This window comes from Chlamydotis macqueenii, chromosome 2, assembly GCF_036417535.1.
Source record: "Chlamydotis macqueenii isolate bChlMac1 chromosome 2, bChlMac1.mat, whole genome shotgun sequence".
Lineage (NCBI taxonomy): Eukaryota > Metazoa > Chordata > Aves > Otidiformes > Otididae > Chlamydotis > Chlamydotis macqueenii.
Window position 1 is genome coordinate 51,202,934 of NC_141557.1, and position 14,721 is coordinate 51,217,654.

Sequence of the window (14,721 nt, forward strand, 5' to 3'; positions counted from 1 at the left end):
TTCACCAATTCTGAGCACAGCCACTGAAACTGGATTTTCTAACAATTCTGCAATGCACAGGCATTTTCTATACCTTCAACTAATTCCTCGGACAAATAAAATACACAGGTCAATCAAGTCCAGCCAGAACAGAGAAAGTTCAAACATTTCCCAGAAAAATGTTTGGCTGTTTAACTCTGTTAAAATTTCTGACACACCAGCGTGTTACATCACAACATTGTTTATTATGTGACTTTTTACAATACAAACAAAAATACAGAAATGCAGTATATGAATACAGCTAAATGCGAAACGGTGATTTTTTTTTTTTTTTCTTGAGGCCATATTCCCATTTCTAGTAAAATAAAGAAAGACTGCACACAGGTAGAAACAGGTTGGTAGTTAACTCCATGATTTTGCCTAGAAATGACCTATAAATGTGTTTTCCTGCTACTTACCATAAAATGTAAAAAGGGAATTAAAGGAAAGTTTTACTCACTGGTTTCTACCATATGAAAGAAGCTATATTCTATTTAGGAGGGCCAATATATGGAAAAATATCTAAGTTAAATGTTATTACAAAAAATGAAGCAGTAATGAGATCCTTCTGGCTAAAGAAGTTACTAAATGAGAGTAGCATATATTTAAAGAATCCAAAACATAAAAGGGTTGTTATAAAAAGCTTAGGTGCACTGTAAGCCTACAACTTTTGTTTTTCCATGTGTACTTTTAAACAATGGAAGTGTCAAAAAATAGGGTCAACTGTGTTAGACTAAATTACATTATTGTATATGCTGCACTGAATGGAATTCTTGTATTATAATAATAGAGAAGCATTGTTCGCATCATATTATAGCAATTTATCCTCACTAAAAACCGTCTAGAGTCCTTGCATTTTTTTAATATCCTGTAAACCGTCAAACCACCAGAACATGATTGTACGACAGTAAAATGGTTTCTTTTGCATTAAAATGACATCTGTTTTTAAAAAAAAAAGGTACTTAGAGCTGTTATTTTTCCAAGTACACAACACCCTAGACAATTCAAGGCATCTCATTCTCCATCAAAATTAACAAAAATTTGTCATGCTGTTAAATCCATTACTATGGATACAACTGGTGCAAAATTGGTCAAACGGATCCAACAAACACTGATGTCCAGGCTGGCATACTGGCAACTAATACATAACTGGTGGTCAAAATGATGCATTTAAAATATCTTCCCTTTCTTCTTATTCTTTTCCAAGGTTCTAAAACGATATTTAAAAAGTTTGTTAAATAATGCGTACATGCTCTGAGTTTTTAAGAAATCACTAATGTTCATCTTTTAAAACATGAATTTTATAAAGCTTTACTGGCTGTAATACAATGTACGAGAATTATTATGTACAGTACTTGTACCACATGAAGTCAAGCAATGCATTTATCACATCATCACATCCAAGGACTAGGAGAATTAAATGCTTTAATTCTCAAAGCTGCAACTCTCCATCCCTCAGAAGTCTGATGTAATTGAGCTTTCAAATATAAATATATACTTTTTTTTAGGTAGATCTAGTTATGTATGGGTACAGTGTTTTTTGCAGATTAAAAACTGCTTTAGAAGCTAATAATCTTCACAATATTTCTTATATACGCTCACATATACCTAAAAGCAGTTCAAGATTTTTCTTGGCTTTTAAGTGACACTTCATTAGTGGTTGACCACCACTGACCATTATTACTATAGAAACTGTCTTTTAGCAGAAAGCCACAAAACATTTACTGTGAAACGCAGAACAAGACTCCAATTTACCTGGAAGAATTCTGTTGTTCCAAAATACGTTGTTGAGCTTCCCAGTTTGCTTTCTCGTCCTCAAACTGGCGACGCTTTTCCTCTAATTCTTTGTGTTGTGCCTCCAAATTCTTTTTCATTTGCTCATGGCGTCGCTGCAGCTATGGAAAAAGTTACGAAGAGTCTGTGAGCGCAGAAAACACAGCAAATTTTGGAGCTGTAGTAACTAACCTCAACATAATGCAAGAAAATACAGTATTAGATTTTCTCCTCAGAGAAAGTAACACCTAGACCAAAAAATTTAGGGTTACAGGTATTGCCAGTAACAGAAACAAAACAGATATTAATCCCATATCCTCATGTTACAGTTAAAAGAGAACACCCTAAATGCTGAGTCAGAAATAGGAGTTGTAAGCAGCTACATGTGGCAAGGAAATGTGGCTACACGTGGAAAGGGAAATTCAATAATACTTTGATATTTAAAGCAAATGTTAAGAAGCAAATTGCAGAGCATTTGAGTATCAGTAATGCAAAAGTTAGCAGCATCTTTGACTTTGTGTGGGGAAAAACCCCCAAACATTGATTTCATCCTATAGTACCTAACTCTATTAAGGGTCTATTTGGGAAAACATTATTTATTCATTAATTAAATGAACTACTATTAGTATTATTGAAGTGAAACTGTTCTGGCAGCGCAGACAATTAAAAAGCCCCTCCTGGACAGACTGACAATCAAATGTGTTGTATGTGAGAATGGAGACACTGTCAGTATGGTGTAACACGTTTTTTAATTGAGTTGAATTAAAACTCCCTCTTTCCTTACTCTCTTGCAAGTCCCTGTCTTACATAAACCCTTCAAAACATATTTCCTTTCACAGATTTTTTTTTTTAAAATGCTTTATACTCAGCACTGTCTATGGCCTACTTTTCTACATTTAGAGAAATAAAACAGCCGTTTATGAAGTACTGAATGGCAAAAAAAAAAAAGAATGAATTGCATAAACATTTAAAAACTAGTATTGCAGGATGCACTCAGTCAAAAAGTCATGAGCTAGTACATGAGAAATAAAGATTTTTGTTTGTTTTTCATATAACAAGGAGAGCGCAGAGGCCAGAAGTACAAATGGGTTCAAAAGATTTGAGATAAGGAAGGATAAATCCAGTGACTAATTAAACACCATGATTCAGATAAAACACCTTTATTTTAAATCCTTATAGATTGCTGAGTGGTGTATCTTAGCATTTATATATTTTCTTTTGGAAAAACAAATAGATTAAAAAAAAAAATCTAGATTGGTATATTTTTGTCCTCTGATCCAGCATACCTTGGCTCCTTACAATGACTAGGCTGCCAAACATTTCAACTACTCTTTGAAGTTTCCTCAGTTTCCCTCAAATTTGGAGCCAAATTTTCTTTAGGAACTTCGGCAGTTTTGAACTTCTCTATTAGGCTTCCTGTGAGAAGTTGCCTTCTCAAAATGAATTTTCTACTTAAGTGTAATTTTATAATAGTCTTTTAAAAAGGACACTTCAAGCGCTGCTTGAAGCCCACAAAAAACAGTTTCACTGTGAGGACTTCACCTGGAGATGACAGAAATTAGAGTTAAATATTCATAAAATTTATTTATGTTCAAATGATACCAAAACACTGACAACAACATATGCCTGACTCCTCCTTAGTCTAGTCATTCTCATTTAGATGATTTCTTACAGACATCGTATCAAATTCCTGAAATGCTTTTTTAATATGCAAAGCAAATTATCATTACTACACTAGCTTACGTAAACCATGAAAGTCTCAAGAACTTTAAAGCACATGGAAGAAAACAGGGATAAAATACTCCAAAGAGGAGGCAGAAAAACACGTGAATAAGAAAGTTAAGGAGTATTTTAACATACTGTGACTGTGAAAATACAAAGGGCATGGACGTGAACATTAAAGTTACAGTTTAAGTTTGGGCTTATACCATCCCAGCAGAGACAACAAGCCGAGAAAGAATAACTGAATTGTCTTTAAACATAAAACCTAACTATGGAATCAATTCCTAGACAGAAGGTACGTTGCAAAGTCTTGGCAAAAAGAGCCATCTCTATACTTGTTCAGCCTCAAGCATATTGGTGTTTAAGGCATTTTGATTACCTCAGCTTCAGAGTCCTTCAGTTTCTGAACTTTTTCTTTGACTTTCATCTCAAACACCTGTTCCATTTCCATTTCCATTTTTTTCATTTTGGCTACGTGCTCCCTCCTTTCCTCCTCCATCTGTGCCAATGGGCTCCTGCCATAAGTACAGAAGAAAAAGTTAGCCAATAAGAATTTTTTTCCCATCTGTTACACTAGGTCATCTGTAAAAAAACAAGATAAAAATGCTGAAATATTAAGACAAATAACATCGGTGTATGTACTGCTAGCTTAAATTCAATTTGCGTTATTACATTAACTGTTTAGTTAAGCTTTCCTCAAAAAGACATTTTATACAATATCTTTTTCTCCCTCAAAATTGATTTACGTTACATTTAAGGTAGCAGAAACTCTTGACTTTCTATCTTTAGTAGAACCTGGTCATGGGAAGAGAGGAAATCAAAGTTACAACAAAAAAAAATTAGCATCTTCCAAGTCATCTTCAGGTGTCTTTTTCTTTCCCGCTCAAATATGTACAAAAATTAATAGACATAAAAATTTTAAGAGTGTTGCAGATAAAAGTCTGATTTCCTCTCTAAATCTTCACTGTTTAACGTGAGCCCAAGAGTAAGTCAACATTACAACTGTGCTGAATGCTGTGGCCATATTTCTGAAGCAATAGTAACTTGCAAAAAAAGGTTTCAGCAACTGAACATCAGTATTTCACGAAAGTGTTAGTTGGAAGATTTTCCTTTTAAAAACTATAAACTTGATGTATAAAAATAATGTACTTTTTTTTTGTTTTCTATACACTTTAAAGTAACTTTCCCATATTTTACTGAATTTTAAAAACTAAGCCTGCTATCCATGTTATGGTGAAATAGGTTTTAAATAGCAAGTTTCACATTAAATATCCAATCAAACAGGATGATTTTGATCTAGTGACGATTGCTACATACAGTCTTGTAAGACTTTTCTGCTGTTCAAAGAGCAATCAAAACAAATCACTGGCCTCTTGTTTCAGTTTCAGGTATGTACATCTTAAAATGACAAAGTTTTAACTTTAACTGTGTTGGTAAAAATGAACAACTGAATATATTTGGAACTGTTACAATCAACTAGCAAAGGATATTTACTGTAATGTATGCAAAAGTCCCTCAGACCAATTGTAAAACAGAGATGGCAAGCCTAAGCCCTATCAAAAGTAATATTTTTGTTTTAATTTCTTAAAAAAACAACCAACCAACCACCCTGTTCTGATTCAAATCATGCAGAAAAATAATTCTAAAAGGAGAAAATTTACTAACTTTCAGTGATGACAAACATAATTAGCAATATCTATTTCGATTCAGAATTTGCCACTCATTCTTAAAGGAATGAAGGTTATATATCAAATAGTTAAGATCTGGTTTAACTATTAATGGCTCACTTTATCCTTCCTGCTTGCCCATTTTCACCAACTAACCATTACAGGGAAAGTAATCAATGTCATATGAACTCAAGGCCATATGAACTTTTTGCTCAAATACCAGTATTTTAAATGTGACAGTTGGTGGGGAGTGACAAAGAAGAAAACAGCATTTCCAGTTAAAAAAAAAAAATAAAAAAAATTAAATTGATTACAAACTAATAGTCACAAAGCTTGGATCCGTGAGTAAAACACTGTATAATATATGGAACTGAAACTGATCCTCAGTCTAATGTTTACTGTAGCCCTTCAAAAAGCCAACTACTAGCAACTTTTGTCAAGGAAAAAAAAAATGGTTAAACACAGGTGAAGCACAATAATACACAACAATAAGAAGAAAATGAAAGAAGAGGTGAGTAGCAGTACTTGTGGAAGCTAACCAGCTGTCAAAACAAGACTATTTTCTTGTTGTCACCTTTTAGAAGTGTAAAGTTCTCAAATGTATCTGCTCTTCAAACATTAACTTAGGAAGTAGATCTGAATACTGAGGAATCATTGCTGCAGCTTCTACAGATTCGAAAGGGGAGTAGAATCATCCTCGTATTGACAAACTAATAATCTAATGGCAATGTCATGCAAGATGTATTTTAGAAAGTTATAAAAATCAGTGTACACAGAAAATTTGATAAACTAACAAGCAAGCAATTACAGCTGAGAGCTTTACAACATAGGTCACAACTGGTTTTGTTAGGTCTTAAGTATGTGATGTGGGTAAAAGCACAACATCCTGTATTTCTGCACAAAACTATATAAGGGACTTGAATAAAAAAAGGTGAAGGAAAAAAAACCCAAACCACTAAGCAGAGACATAAAACATTTAACTGATTTAACAGGATATATGTTAAAACAGCCCTCTAAGTTAATCTGCAAACATTAAAAATTATTCTAGATATGTGCAAAGTGGAACCTCTGCGAGCCAGTAATAAGATAAAACCATGGGCAGGAAAAAAATAAAGTAACTAATTCCCCAATCCAGAAAAGAGTTGTAAATTTACAGAGAAGGATGAAAATTCCACTAATTCTTTATAAGCACCATATAATGATGATAGACCTACGAATAGAAATAGGGGGAATTTAGTAATTTATGTATTTCTACTCATTGTTGAAATTTGACCAAATTTGTTTCGAGGCTTAGCGAAAAAGTTCCTAAAGAGGATGGATTTTCAGACATATTTGTCACTGAAAGTATTTATAAATTCCTAAAGTTTACATTAGCACAGCTTTAGAACAACAGAAAAAAAAAAAACCACTGCTGGGGAAAAAAGAAAGCAATGCCAAGAGCAGGATAACAGGAAACTGCTTTAAATTTGAAACATTAAACAATTAAAACCTTTTTGTGTTTATAAAATTTTTGTCTTTAAGTTTTTTGGAAAAATTTAAATGACCACTTACATGCCTTCAACTGTGTCAAATCTAAAAAACAAAAAATACAGAGGCTTAGCTTAGCATGCTTAAATAAAATCACAAAACCAAGAAGCAATAATCAAAAAGTAAATTCATTATTAATAGATTCCTAAAGCTAATCATGTGCTCCCCCAAAAGCAATTTTTTCCACAGTAAAAGGAAAGACTGTTAGTTAAAGTTTGTTATATTTATTTCAAATTCAGCTAGTAAATCACTACACCGTGTCAATATTAGTGCAGGTTTGATGTGCAGATACTTTCAGGAATAGTTTCCCTAGAATATGCTTTTAAAACAATTTTAAATATTTTAGTGACATGAACCACTACTTGCTCTAAACAAGTTTTTGGAAACCAATGCCATTTCGAGGCTCATCTGTCCATTTTAAAATTGTCACCTAGTACCCCATGAACGTCCTTGTGCTACAAAAAGAGCACTTGACTTCAATGGCCAGCAGAGGTCTCACCGGCGGCTGCGCTCAGCTCTGGAGAAGGCTCGGCCGCAATTTCACCTCCCCAGAGCGTGATGCTTCACCCGAGCATGCCTTGTGTTAGCACCTCGCTAATACTACGGGGGGGGGGGGGGGGGGGGGGGAGGGGAGGGGGTCGGGAAAGGCTGAAAACAAGATTCGGATGTTAAGGCTCACCATACAGTAAGATGGGCTTAATAACAATTTCACAGAATTCACCAAGAATATAGGCAAAAGGAGTTAGAAGTAGCCTAAGCTAAGCAGTTAGAAGGACCCCACGCATTGTGTATTTTGTTACCCTGTGCGACAGATCACTGCACAGATCAGTCAATGGATAAGGCTCATCTTTACAGTGTACAATATGATTTTCAATGAAGTACGGTTTTACTTTTAAACTCACTGAAAATATCAGCTTCATACAGCAAACTGACAAGATTTCTCTAATTAAAAATTTTAAATTTCAGAGCAAATGCCAATTTTCTCACGTCACATAGTACGTTTGAAATTACAACACAGTTTGAAGAGACGAGTTATCCATATATGTGAAGATTACCCTTGACGTTGTTTTTGTTTTTTTTTTTTTAACAGCTGAGATTACGTTGAAAATTTGAAGAAATCAAACAATAAACCTAAAATACAAAAAGGCTACATAATAATGGAAAATACATGCTTTGGATTACTCTTAGGTCAATGAGTTACTTGTAGAACAGTCAATTAGAGTTTCACCAAATCAAAGTAGACAAATATGACAGAAAATTATCAACTGGACAGAATAAACTGCTTCAATTTGTCTGTACAGCATCATTAAAACTTCTATTTGTTTTCAGATTTGCATTTTTGTTCAAAGAAATACGTTAACAGTTCCATGAAAAACAAAGATCTGGTAAGATCATAAAAATACAGCTGTTTTCAAGGCACAAAAGGTTCAATCTGGTCTCCAACAGCTGCCAGTAGGAGATACTTCTGGAAAAGTGCAAAAACCACTGTGTGTACATCTCCCCTTAAATCTACCCTCCCAGCTCACAAAAGAACAGCAGCTTAGGAGTTTCCAGAGCCAGAGTTTGTATCTGTGTTTAACAGTATGCTTGTAATACCAGCAGATAACATCACAGCACGTCTCCATTCTCATATAGAGATACAGGATCTGTCTCCCATGAAAGAATCAGATTTCCAGAGGACAAAGTCAAATATCACTCCGTTTTGAGACACAGACACTTCTTTCAAAAGGCAAGCAGGCAAGCATAAAATTCCTGAGGGGAGCACAGATAAACTGTTAATATCTCTTCTTCCCTATTTCAATTAATTTCCAGGAAGACACATGGTTATTGCGAACATTCCTTCTATGCTGCTTCAACTACGCTAGAATCAAAACTATAAAAACATACCGAAGCCAAAAAAGCATGTTAAAGCTTAAAAAAAAAAAGCTGCAACTCAACATATGGACAAGGTAACAAGACAAGAATAGCATCAGCTGCTTTATAATGAGTATATGCATTTAAGAATTATATTTATTTACTTATTAAGTCATCCTATGTTTGGTGGAACAAACTATAAGGAAAGGTTCAAAATATTTCTTACAAGTTTGCAATAGATTTTCCCATCTTTCAGATTGCTGAACTGTGATAATTTATTTCTTCTCTTGGAAAAAAAAAAAAAGTTGATAGCTAAGAGCACCAGTTGTATTTATTCTCCTCTGAATTGCAGTACTGCAGTGTTCGGAGCAACAGATTTCTTATGGAGAAAACTGTTCCAAAAGGCACATTTTACCTAGAAATATTCAGACGGGATAGCATAGTGATCTAAGATGGCAGGAGATGCAAAAGTAAACATGTTTCAGAAAGCAGAGTAATTCCGGACCCGCTTACTGTTAATTCCAGCTAAAAAGGAAATTTCAGCAATGCTACTAGGAACTGACTGAGGGGGCGAGGACAGTCAAGGACACAAAAAGAGTTTTGAAACCTTCTGGTAGATGCATTTATACAAAAATGCATCTTGTTATGCAATACAGGAATTAAAAAATAATTTTAAGAAAATCACTGTGTTGTTCTTTTTAAGGAGAATGTAGGATAATCAATCCTTATTTGGATTAGGTAATACACTAAGTTTGTAAGTGCAGACTAATGCAAATCTAAGGAGGCACAAAACAAAAAATGGTGGAAGTGTTATCACTAAAATTAAGATTTTTTTTCAAAATCTAAGGAAAATGTACTAGGATTTGGAGAAGTATAAAAAATAGTATTAAACCACACAGAAAGTAAGTTCTAAACAACTTCCCCGATATCCAAAACTACAGTGAAAAAGTTTCACTTCTCAGCAGTAATAGCAAAGAGTAGTACAGTAAGAAGTACAGTAATAGCAAGTTAGAAGTCCTGGAGGAAATGCAAAATTTCCTATTCTGCTATTAATACACTATCACCTCAGCAAAGAGAAAGTTGGCTGAAGTCCTTGCACTCAAGCACATTTTGTTCTCTGATGTGCCCACCTGCACTGCCTTGTTCTCAAAGGTGCAAACTACCTTACATGCCCAGCTGCCCCCAATTTTTCCACAGTGATTGATTTTAGTTATTAAAACTCCTCTTCTCCCTACCATCAATGCTGTACTGTTAAAAGGATAAGTGTAGCTTGAGAAATATTTCTAACATACTTCCTATATACATTCAGAAGCCCTGAGATGCAGGTCAGGCACAATACGACAGCAAGAAACGTGACAGTGAGAAGTAGTAACCACTGTGTTATGGATATACATATTTGAAAACTATTCTTTTAAGACTTGACCTCAGTAGAAACTTTACCTAAATTTAAGTACACTTTTGAAGAATTGATATCACTGACATCGTATTATATTTATCAGTACTGATGAAGGAAGTCTCATGTAGGCTCACACTTGATGAAACTAAGTCACGTTCATTTAAATCATTCCCTCACAGCCACTTTCAAAGCATTAAGATAGTGTAGAACCGACACTCCTTTAGTGAAAAATGGTTTTGTAGTTGTCATATAAATGGGAATAGCAGATACTTCCATCTAATTTCAGGGATCTTTTTCAGGAAGAATAGCTGTAATTTGGCATATCGATAGCTTAACTGAATAGTACCCCATATTCTGGTTGAGAAATTGATATTTAAATATAGTACAAATAAAAGAAATGAGTATCACTATTATTTAATCACTAATTGTTGTTAATACAGTTGATAAATTCAAGTATTTCTTCTGCTCTGCATGTAAGAGCGTAGCTATTCTCAAAAAGCATTGGACAATGCAGAATGCAGTAGAGACAACTTTTACATTTTCCAATAACTTAGTCAGGTTGGCAAACAACTTGTTATCAGAGGTAATTAAAATAACCTATTAGAGTAAACAAAACAAAACAAAAAAACCAAACAAAAACCAAAAACCAGCAACAACAACAAAAAAAACCCCACTGCATTGCAACTCTTCTCTCACAAAAGATAAAGATGTTGCAATAATTTCCCTGCCATGATAAGCAATCATCAAAAGCAGCCAGGGCAGCATTTCAAAGATGACAGTAGCAGGTCTGGATTTTCAAATTTTCTAAACAAATATTAACCCTTAATTCTTCTCAAAAAATTTTCTGACACTAAGTATTGAGCATTCATGCCAAAAGAACCAATAATCCCAAAAGTAGTATATAAACCAAAACAGAAACATTAACGCACAAAAAACACCCACTTTGCACTAAATACCATTAAAGTCAAACTCAAACAGAAACAGTAAATGTAAGGATTGTCTTCAGAACAAAATGTACCTAAACCCCAGTTATTTAAAATGTTCAATTAAAGTAGTGTAAGCTTTACTGAAATAGAAAAAAAAAACCAACCAAATAATAAGTAAACAAGTGGTATACAGTGTTCAGACCTGAACACAGTGAAGAGGTAACTGACTGGAAGATAAATACAAACTAAATCACCACCCTTCCCCCTGACCCTGGCAAAAACTCAAACCCAAAAATCCAACCACACATACACAAAAGCAACCAACCTACCAACAGAGCAAAAAGACTGAAATGCAGTATAACCTTAACAAGAACTTACTTTGTTAGCTGCCCTTTGTTTTTGTTGTTGTCAACACCGTTGTATGTAACAGCTGCCAGTTTTCTGCTTCTGTAGTTCTCATAATGTACATTGTTAGTGACGTCCTTCAGGTCCTGCATATGAGTTCTGTCAATAGGTATAATTTATCAGCTTAGTGCACAAATACAAAACGCTATCTGAAAAAGCAGTTCATGTTCATTTTGTAGATCAACTTAAGTTATATCCCTCCCCTAATGTCCCATTCCCTGCAACGTTGTCATTCTTCCATTTAAATGAGCACTGTCCAGACAGCAAAGTCACAGACCTACCAGGTTATTCTGCACTGAGCTATCTCAAGTTTGCAATATTCCAAACATTAACTTAGACCAAACTTTGGAAAATTTGAGTTCTGTGGATAAACATGCAAGTGTTTGGAGAATAGATATGAAAACTGTGTATTACTAATGCAGCAGGTACACCAAAGCATGCTAGGCAAAAAAACAAACAAGCCAGAACTTCCAAGTTTCTCTTTTACAACTGCAAAAATGAAATGTAAATTTCAAGACTAAGACACAAACATTAGCTTCCATTAATGCCTTTTTTCCTCCAATATATGACTTTCCAGTCTCTCAGACATACTAGAAAACTTAGTGTTACTTGTAAGTTGCTTACCTTATCAACATGTTCCTCAGAATTGTGAAGTCACAGTGTTCACCGTTTTCAACTACAGAAAGAGGTAAATTTTTGTTGAGATGCCAAACAAAATACATGCCTTACATACAGGTAAGGCTTTTAGATGTCACCCATCTCATACACATTCATCCCCACACCAGATCACTTCCATCCTTTCCTTATTCAAACAGCATGTGTGTTAACAGTAGGAGAGCATTAACAATGTAACTGTATCAACATATCTTCCCAGCAAAGTTCCTATGCTCCCCTAAGCCATGCTGGCAAACTGTACTCTCTGTCAGTACAGCAGAACAAGCTACTGCAACAGAAACACAGTTTTGCCAGTTTAATTAACTTTATGATGGTTTGGAGGCCCTGCCAGCACAGTTGTATAAGGATCAGACACTAACCGAAGACTTCAATCCAGACCCAGCTATAACCAAAACCTTCAGAAGACAGACTTAAGGCAATCTATTTCTCCCTGCCCCACCAAATGAGTTGCAAAAGTCTTCATTTTAATTTTAATGTGGATTTAGTTCTTTACTGACTAAGCAAAGGAAGGTCATATGTTTAATTTGATGCACCTGCCTATGGACTAAAAGAGAGACGTGGCAGCTGCCATTAGATGCCACCTACTCCAGCTGTGCTTATCATGTCATTACTGTAGAGGAGGCTGATGCTGTGAGTGGCATTTCCCCAAAAGATAATGAAATTACACCGGACAAGAACGCACACACCCCAAAATGCTCTGGCATGCCGACAGAGAAAGCAACACACAATGCTCTTCGCGTGCACAAAAGAAGCAGGTTCCAACGTGCCCCTGAAGTAAAGATGGACATTTTCATGGGAAGGAAGAAGAAAAACAGGATGAAGGAATTAAAATAACCCAAGGAAGTTCAAGGAATCCTCCAGAAAAAAAAAATGAAGCATGTAGCCTCTTCATGTCTTATATCTGCACTACTGCATTATTTCATTCCATGGTTTTACACAAACTGGTAAGTTCCACTCAGATAATACACGAAGTCATACTCCCAAAAAAAGCATCAACTCAGAGTATTCTGTCTGTAGCTGACAGACTCAAAGCCACTTAAAGAGGTTGCTTTTAGTTAGGCTGTAGTTCTTCCCTTCCAAAAGTTGTACAATCACATGAGTATGAAACATTTATGAAGTTTGTTTTAAAATAAAGAAAAGCAGCACCATTTTGTGCACTTCCAAATGCTAACACAAGACCCTCAAAATAAAGCTTGATCTTCGCTGGTGCAGCTGGTTTTTACTTTCCGCCAAACCTCATTTCCTGCCAGACACACACTTCAAAGTGCTACAGCATTTCTCTTTAAAGCATTTATTCATAGTCTGCTTGCTGGTTGGTTGTTTTTTTTTTTGTCTATTTTACATTGCATCAAGTTGACAGTCCATTGCCCTTGTAAGGCAGAAATAGTGAGGAAAAAAAAATAATCTTCTCCTTATTCAATACACACACACAGTACAAGGAAGAAGTTAAATGATTGCGGGAAAAAAGAGTTTAATAGAGACTGTTTCACTATACAGCATGGTGCAAGCCAGGCCACGTGTCATTTGAATTAAGTGAACAGCTTTAAAGCACAAGCAATGGTTGCCAGAAGAACACGTAGTTATCTCCAAGCCTCTATATCAGTAGAAAGTAAGTTTTTAAATTAATTAATTAAAAAAAAAAAAAACAACACACAAACAAAAAAAAACCCCTCCAAAAAACAACAACAACAAAAAAAAAAAACCCAAACCAACCCACTATAAGAAGTATTTAATTCATTACCAGGTACCTTCCTGTTGCTAAACCCCAGCAATTAAAACTCAGATGTTTTGGGAAAAAAAACCCAAACTATTCCAGAAACTTTAAATTGAGTTTATGCTAGTCAAGCTGATCTAATTAACATTTATAATGTGAATACTCTAGAAAGAAGAATTTAAGAAATACATAGTTTTTATATGAAGAAATATAAAATACTACCGCTAGCAAACAGTTGTAATCTAAGCCTCATGATCAACCGCACTAAGTTATTACAAATTTCACAATTCCTCAGTGAGGCTTCAATAGGAACCTGCTTGCAGAGTTACATGTTGCTGAATGTTTACCTTGTTCCAAGACCGTCAGAACGCCAAAATGATATATTCAATGAACTTCCAGATCAAAGCGCATTCAAAGTAAGCATTTCAAACATTTCAAATACAGACTCATGTCTAATAAGTTTTAAATTGATAAAAATCATGAGAAAGCCTTACCTTCTGCAACACCCCATGGGTACTGCCTTCCTCTAACTCTCTTGCCATTGACTTCAATGATCGTATTACTACCTACCACAGCAAGAGGTAAACGGTCCTACAAGATAAGGTATTACTTTAAAAATCAAAATTTGTACTGCCAGAAGATAATGAAAGCATGCCCACGTATAAACTTGATGTAAGCTAGTTTGGTGCTATAACACTGCAATGCAGCTTACCCAAAGTGCAATAACACTTATGTTTACTGACCTCTGCCTAATTTTATGACATGTATATACAAACACACTCCTTTTGAAACTCCTTACACTGTTTTATTCTGTAAATCTTGTTAAGAACGGGATGTTACTGTTACTTAGTAAGCTAAGCAACAGATAAGCCAATTCCTATTTAAACAATTATACAGTAATTATTTATCAATTCATATTCCCACTAGCTACAAGGACTGTTACTTTAACTGGATCTTGTACCCAGTTTTCAAAGGTTTGGCAAAGAACTACTTCAAGTTCTTGTTTTCAGCTGAACCGAAAGTCCCTCCAGTGTAACAAGCAAC

The 14,721-nt window shown here is 34.9% G+C and overlaps 1 protein-coding gene across 2 annotated transcripts in view; it reads right to left on the reverse strand.

Moving 5' to 3' along the window:
* Positions 1 to 204: 204 nt before the first annotated feature.
* The window catches only part of SEPTIN7 (septin 7), a 63,534-nt gene continuing 49,017 nt past the window's right edge, over positions 205 to 14,721 (reverse strand). The window contains exons 7-13 of one of the 2 annotated variants that reach the window (XM_086742962.1): positions 14,172 to 14,268; positions 11,913 to 11,964; positions 11,262 to 11,387; positions 6,732 to 6,752; positions 3,893 to 4,028; positions 1,774 to 1,913; positions 205 to 1,228 (exon numbers count right to left, since the gene is read on the reverse strand). In XM_086742962.1, the coding sequence (XP_086599088.1) occupies positions 1,189 to 1,228; positions 1,774 to 1,913; positions 3,893 to 4,028; positions 6,732 to 6,752; positions 11,262 to 11,387; positions 11,913 to 11,964; positions 14,172 to 14,268 (612 nt within the window). In that variant the 3' untranslated portion in view covers positions 205 to 1,188. The remainder of the gene's footprint in view (positions 1,229 to 1,773; positions 1,914 to 3,892; positions 4,029 to 6,731; positions 6,753 to 11,261; positions 11,388 to 11,912; positions 11,965 to 14,171; positions 14,269 to 14,721) is intronic. The other variant, XM_086742963.1, reaches the window with a different exon arrangement.